Consider the following 7,408-nt stretch of genomic DNA (forward strand, 5'->3'; position numbering starts at 1 on the left):
TAACTAGATTAATACTTTCTCACATGCTAACTCAGCTAATGTAAGATAAAACAGGTAGAATCTATAGCAGGGACAAACCCAAAATAAAGGAATTTATTGCTGTAAGGTGTGAAAGAGCAACTGAGAAGAAACACATTTATTGCTGTGGTTCCATTATGGACAACATGTGCAGCTGAAGCACAGAAAATGTTCGAGGAGTGCTGCAAATCTTACCCTACAGGATGCAATCCTCCAAGAATATTTTCATCACCTCTGGTACAAGTTTGTAGTAGATAACACAAATGGAGCTTGTCCTATGGAATCTGTATATTTACATCACTAGGCAGCCAGTGACTCCCTCTAAAGTACAGGCAGAGTGGCAATGAGTCATGAATGCTGCTTTCCTGGCACTGCCTGATGGAAGTGTGGAATTACCTGTTATCCTTTCCATGTGCATTGAAATGCAACCAACAGGTTACTTCTCTGAGCTCCAGATGACTACCAGTGAACTTTGTTTCAACACGTACGGGCACACAACCTTCCCCAACACACCAGTGTCCTCATTCACACATATCTTCATCGCACATTTCCGCAGAGGGAAATTTCAAACACAAACTTAGAAGCTGAATTGGGAAAGACCCTTTTGCGTGTGTGTGAAGAGGTGGAGAGGAGAGAGGTAGAGAAAGATAAGAGAGGGAGGAGTATATGATCTTGTTCTGATCTTTCCAAATGCTTTCTGCCCTGAAGGAAAGGGCCACCTTGCTTAGCTTGCTCATGCAGCAAGATGCTTGTACCATATGAAGGAGAGAAGGAGAGTCTTAACTGAACTGGATGCTTGGTGTGTTCTTCTTTTAATTCCTTGGGAAGTATAATCTTCCTTGAGGCTTTCTGTGGAGGAGTCCCCTTCCCCTATGGACTTAAGGCTCACGATACCATCAGGAACATAGCTCTGTATATTCCCTTTAGCACTCATTTCACAACCTTGAAACTACTCCATATCCACCCTTATCCCTTCTCTCTTCACACGCACATCCCATCTGTCCCCTCAGAAAGTGACTTATCCCCACATCTTCCACTGACAGATGTACAAACAGGGATGGCTGTCTCCCACACAGAAACAGCTGCCATCCACCTCTGTCATCCCTATCCACATGACGCTTCTTTCCACTGTCCGCTCCTAGGCACCATGAGGAGACACACACACGGCTCCACACCAGCAAACATCTGCAGGGACGCCCAGATGTTCCAGCCCTTGCAAACTCATTTCTCTGGCTGTGTCATGCCTACAAAGGAGTCCAGGCGGGCACAAATACCCCATGTTCTTCTCACTCGAATGCAGCTTGGTCATTCATGCTTTGATCCCCTTCCTGCAACAATCCAGCACTAATTGTACCCGTCAACCCCTTTCTCTTTTCCCGGCCAGCTGGCAGGTTGACGCCATCGTTTGCTTTTTATTTTCTCGGCAGTTAGGTGGGGAGGGAGCGGAGTGCTCGGAGGCCAGGGCATTACCCTGGGCCGCGGTGGTGGCAGTGGGCTGAGCCGGCTGCGGTCTGTGGTTTCAGCCCAGCTGAGTCCCAGTGGCCGGGACCGCTGGCTGCAGTCACGCGTCTCCCCCTCATGGACAACTGCTTCACTGTCCCCACCGCCCACAACCTGCCGTGGTGGGAAGCTCACCGCCACCAGAGGACTGACTCCGCTGGCTACAAGCACCGCCAGGAAAACTTAGCCAGCTAGAGAGCTTGAACTGAACTCTGCAGTGCGAAACTAGTGCATGAAGTAGGACAACGGGTTCCCAACACAGCCCATGGCTGCACAAGCACTAACTGCCTATTAGCTGAGTATTTTACAGGCTACCTATTTTTTTGGCAGGAATTGGTCCCTGGAATAAAGCGGAAAGGGTTCCACGAACTTTCATGTGATGGATGCTTCCTAAGATCTGGGCCCAGAGGCTTCAGCCTTCAAGCCTAGCAGTTCGGTGTGATTGGACTGTCGTCTCCCAGTGCAAGTCTCGCAGGATTACTCTCAATCTTCTGATCAGCTATGGATGGAAATGAGCACTTTCCTACCCAGTGTAGGACAGTGCTTAAGAAGACACCAAAGCCCTAGGCAAGCTGGACATTTGAAGATGTTTGTAGCACAGATTTGAAAAGCAGATGTTTTCAATATATGCGATTGTTTTGAAGGGAAAGACGTTCTTAGTGTTTCTCTCACATCCAAGATGTATCCTATGTTTTCAACCTTCAACCAGCTGCACATTACTCCAGTACTGTTTCAAGCCATGGAGAAAGCGAGTACTTTCTTGTTTCCTTTGACTGACATCTCTACTTCAACCCAATAGCTGTTCATTCAACAGCCCTGTTAACTACCTAGTAGCCCTGTTAACTGGTCCTAGAGAAATCTCTCTGCCATTTTGTTGCAGCGGTAGTATAGTTTTGAAGTTTTAAGGCATGAAAATAAGGTGCATTGATATGCCTCCAAATGAAGCTGTTGTAAATATTTCAGTTAGGCATCCTGAGATTTTCTCAGGATTATTCACTAGTTCTTTAGAAAAAGCCTGCAAAATCTCTAAAGGAGAGTCTGCCTGCTGTGCACATCATGCAGAAGGCAAGCACATCTAGCGCATGTTCCGTCCTATCGCTACCCACGCACCAAACCATTTTCTCAGTTAGTCATCTTTCCCTACCCTCCTTCTCAATGCAAACATTGCTTCTTAACACTCACAAACCTCACTTCTATTGTGTGTCTTACATAACTGATTTCGACACGGAGAGTTGTGCCACAAACACAGTGGACATGTGATTCTCCAGTCAGCCTTCAATAGTCATCTTACACATCAGCACGGCTTCCTGGGTGCATGTTTTCTGTGGTAACTTCCACACAGATATACGTCCCTTACAGCAATGCAGTACTCTTACATGCCTCTCACTGATTTCAGCTTCTTCCTGCAGACCGGCTGGGTCCTTCTCGTCTCATCCCTCCCTCTACAACTCTGCCAGTCATGTAAGCACAGCACTCACTGAATACATCTGTCCCTGACCTGCACACAAAACCAGCATCTCATATGTCCGTGCACCTATCATCACTGACTATATGCCTTTACGTGTACCTCCTACTTGCTCTCCCCTTGCACTTAACTCCCAACCTGCTCTCATGCTGCTATGCATGCATGTACGGCCCCTTGCACACTTAGACAGCCTCCCTTAAACTGAGGCAGATAACTACAGATGGCTTAAGCCGTCATAAACTTTTTCCCACTCCTCATCACTCGTCCCTCTCCCATAAGCTTTTCTTTCTCCCAGGCCCCACACCCAGGTCTGCAATCCCTACCTGTACTTCCCTCATTTACTTTGAGCATGCTGTGTGCACAAATCTCTCTTATCAGAATGTTTCACTCCTTTCACCTTCCCTTCCACAGCCCTTACAACCAGACACAAACTGGCAGGTACTTTCCTTGCTTACACACCATTGTATGTCAACCTACGCTAAGCTTCTCACCCCTTGTAACATGAACTGTCATTCTCATCCACTTCCACTTCGTGCCCTACAGCTCCTAACTCCACTCACCTCCCCACACACTTCACACTTTACTCCCGAACTTAGTACAGCCATGTGGCTTATATGGCCCTCCAGGTAGTTATCCTTCCCATTCCTTCTCCTCCCACCCCTTTATAGCTTTAGTCATTTCTCCACTAGCACATTTGTTCCGTTCCCTCTTGCTGCTTCACTTAGCCAGTACCTACCACAGAGATATAAGCACATTTGTTACATCTCTCTTAACAGAAAATCACACTTTTTTAATTTGAGTATGTGTTCTCCTCCTCCACCTCCCCCCCCCCCCCCATTCCTTACTTGCCATTATTTTCCTCAACTGCTTCCCCTGTAACATACTGCCTGTTCTTCCCCTATGTCATGCCAATTGCCCAGTAAGGAGGCATCCTCTGTTTCTGCTGGCCAAGCCACTCCTGCACCTTTGCACTACTTTCACTGTTTGCCTACAAAGTGATACAAAACCAAATTTCCTCCCACTCTGTGCTCTCTTTCCCTGTACCTCCTCTAACCCACCTTTTGCCCAGGCATCTTTACAGAGAACCCAGCTCTTAATCTCATCCTCATGCCTCCTATATTCCTCATTTTTCCCCATTCTCATGCTTCTTAAGACTTGCCACATCTTTATATTCCTGTCACAGCTCACCCTGCCCCCATGGTTTCCATTATCTTGCATTTCCTCACAGCGCCTTCACATGGCTTTTTCCCCAGTTCTGTCTCTCCCTTGCAACCAGGTAGCACATGTCTATAGCACTACTCCAGCAGGCTTCCAACCTCCTCTGAAATTTCCCTAAGCAACTACCCCCTCACATACCTTTATGGGTCCCTATACCCTTTTTCCATCACCACACCCTGTGTCCATCCAGCTCATTTTTTCCTCTGCATTCCTCTCCTCGGCATGTGTTTCCATCACCACACAAGCCTTCGCTTTCATACTCTAACACCTTCCTCGCAAATGCATCCTCGTATCTATTTCTTGACAGAATCAAAGATGTCTCCTTTAGACGCCCCCCACAAGCATCATGTAGCTGATTATTTTCCATACCTTTCTCCAAATAGACAATAGTTCACATTTTTCTTCCTCCTCCAAATATCCTTTGTGCCCTGTGCTTTCACTTTTCTCCCTCCACTCCCACTCCATGCCCTACCTTCCCCCTGCAGACCCTAGCATCCTTGTATGTCCCTTTCATATCCTCACCCAGCCTCCAGTCTGCACCTTTTCCCATCCCTCTCAAGTGTTACTTCCCCTTCTGAGCTCCTAAACTTTTTTCCACCCACAAAAATCCTCTTTTTCCAGTTGACCTGCAGCAGTTCCCCTTTTAAGCTGACCACCTTTGCATGGCTCACCTGCTCTTATTAGCCCAATACACAACACTTAATACATAGCAGTTTATTTTCAGTATATAACACTTTGCCTCCGAACTCCTTATATCTATCTTTCTAGGTACCATTTAGTTCTTCTTTCCCTGGGAGAAAAAGAATCCTAAACCTACATGTATTGCATACCTCAACATATATCACCCTTCTACAAAAAGCACTCCCCTCCTAGCTCTGCTGGTACATCCTCTTCTCCCCATATTTTGGACCCACCACCTGCAATCATGCCTAGTTTCCCCCACACACACACATGCTCACACACAGAGCTCCTGGTACTGACACGTGTATCTAAGACCAGTCTTTTTACTACAAGCAGCTGGAACCATGCCGAACTCTCTTCCATTCTCTACTGCTTTTGTCTGCCTTGCCACAAAGTGAGTTTTTCTTTTTTTTATTATTAGGTTTTCCTTTTTCTTATATCTTATTTATAGGTGTTTCTTGCACCACTCCTCCACTTACAGGCTTGCACAGATCAGGTATTTCTGTGCCTGAGAATGTCTCTCCTATTTGTTTGGGTATTTTCCTGAAGGCACAATGTAAAGGCAAACTTTACATACCATTTGCACTCCTCATGCAACAAATCACATGAGCCTAAGAGCAAAGAGTGCTTTCTGAAAGGCTGTAGCTCATAACAATTGACTGGACCATATAGCACACATCCCTGTCTATTTAAAAAGGGGGGGCGGGAGCAAGCCCCCCCCTCACACACACACACACACACTCATCTCTAAATAACTGGTTTTGCAATATAGGAACCAGAGAATGTGTGCATAGCAGCCCTATTCAATCCAAAATATCCATCTCTCCGGATACTGCATATTTATAGTTCAAGAGATAGGACCAACACAGAGCTTTCCCGTTTATTTTAATGAAGGATTAAGAACTGATCAGAAAACTATCTAAACCATTCAAGGACTTTTTGCCCTCTTGGCTAATAGCAGTTTGGTGTCTCCATAAGGACTCGCCAGTAACTGATGCTTTAAGCTGCATTTCAGCTGTTTAAATGAGAAACAGCTTTCTATTTTGCTCTCTATATGTGTGTCTGTGTTGATTAGTTGTGTGCTGCATTCCTAGAAGGCACTTACCAAACGCTGGAAATTGCAGCGTAAGAATAGTTTTCCTGCCAGCCTAGCACAAAGTGCGTGTATCTTTTTCACCTAGACACAGATGTGCAGGGAATCCTTTGATCTCCAGTTCCTCCCAGAGAATTTAGTGTTTGGGTTTGAGGAGAATGGGGATTGACTTAAAGGTCATGAATAGGGTTTCCAGTGTCTGGCACACACAAAAAAAGAAAGCTCTAGTGAAGTTAGTTACCTGAGACAGGCGAGGTCTAGAAATTGGGAATTTTGACTTTGCTTGTCATGGGCTCTAACTTTCCCTGAGGGCAAGCATGCTACGTATGCTGAGGCTGGTTCCTGCAATGCACGCTCAAGATTTGCAAACCCTTTTGTTATATCTGAAGTTGCTGGTTTCCCTCTTAAAATAAAATCAAGAGTCTCCTTTACTTTTGCCTCTTAAATCAGATTCCTTTAGCACCTCATATTTCTCCTCTGCTGTTTTCTTGCCAGGGACCTGAACAACAGCGTGCAGAGCAGGAGGAGAGAGGAACCTCAGGACTAAAGCAAGCTATAGGGCAAGTAGGGGTGGGGGAAGGAGGAGGCACAATGGGAAAGGCAACAACATTCGGGACAGACCTACTGCTTACAAGACCCCCCTCTCCTCCCCATTATACTTCTTTAAAGGACCCCTCTCCCCCCCCCTCCCCTCCCCGCCCTCTTAGGACCCTATTAGAAAACGTCAAATTTCCCTTACCGTGGTAGGAGTAACCATGGCATCCGTGTGAATGTTTCCAGAAAAGTCGACATGAAGAGAAAGGTGGATGTAAATATGTTCATTCAAAGTCCCAAAGTTGGTCTGCTTGGGTTGTGCAGAGTTGCTCTATGGGAGAGGAGCCTTAAACTCTGAGTCCCGTGAACATAATCTGCTCGATTATAACAAACCAGCTCAGCCAGATGGCTCTGTGCTCTGCAGATTAACCCCTTTATTGCCACGCTCTGCTTTCCCTACCTACCATTTATAATAACCTTGCCTGGTTGGGGAATTTCAGAAAATGAGGCATTTTTTTGAAAATGACAAAACCATCATAAAGGTCATTTTTTCCCCCTGTGTGTTCTAAAAAAGCCATCATGTGCCTATTTTCTTTTTTTAATCTGATTGACGGTTTTATTCCTCTTCCTGGCAAAATCTTTTCATATTATTAAGAACAGTATTAGCACCAGGGAACATTTTAGAGAATTCTTTTGTTAAATCATAACCATCTCTTCCGGACTGTGATTCTCAGAAGACAAGTATTTTATTGCAGGAATGTCTCTGTGTTTGCACTCTAATGGTCCATCCACTCCACCCCCCCTCCTCTTTTCCCCATACTCTCTCTGTCTCCCACATGCACACTTACACACATGCACATGCACACCCTTTGGTCAAACTGCCAGCATGTGTTGCTATT

General features: G+C 45.7%; 1 protein-coding gene across 1 annotated transcript in view; it reads right to left on the reverse strand.

Annotated features, from left to right (window-relative positions):
- NTF3 (neurotrophin 3) overlaps nt 1-6,894 on the reverse strand; it is a 54,389-nt gene extending 47,495 nt beyond the window's left edge. The window contains exon 1 of the mRNA XM_075508530.1: nt 6,715-6,894. Within this exon, the coding sequence (XP_075364645.1) occupies nt 6,715-6,732 (18 nt within the window). The 5' untranslated portion in view covers nt 6,733-6,894. The remainder of the gene's footprint in view (nt 1-6,714) is intronic.
- Between the last annotated feature and the right edge of the window lie 514 nt (nt 6,895-7,408).

Source organism: Mycteria americana, chromosome 1 (genome assembly GCF_035582795.1).
Source record: "Mycteria americana isolate JAX WOST 10 ecotype Jacksonville Zoo and Gardens chromosome 1, USCA_MyAme_1.0, whole genome shotgun sequence".
NCBI lineage: Eukaryota > Metazoa > Chordata > Aves > Ciconiiformes > Ciconiidae > Mycteria > Mycteria americana.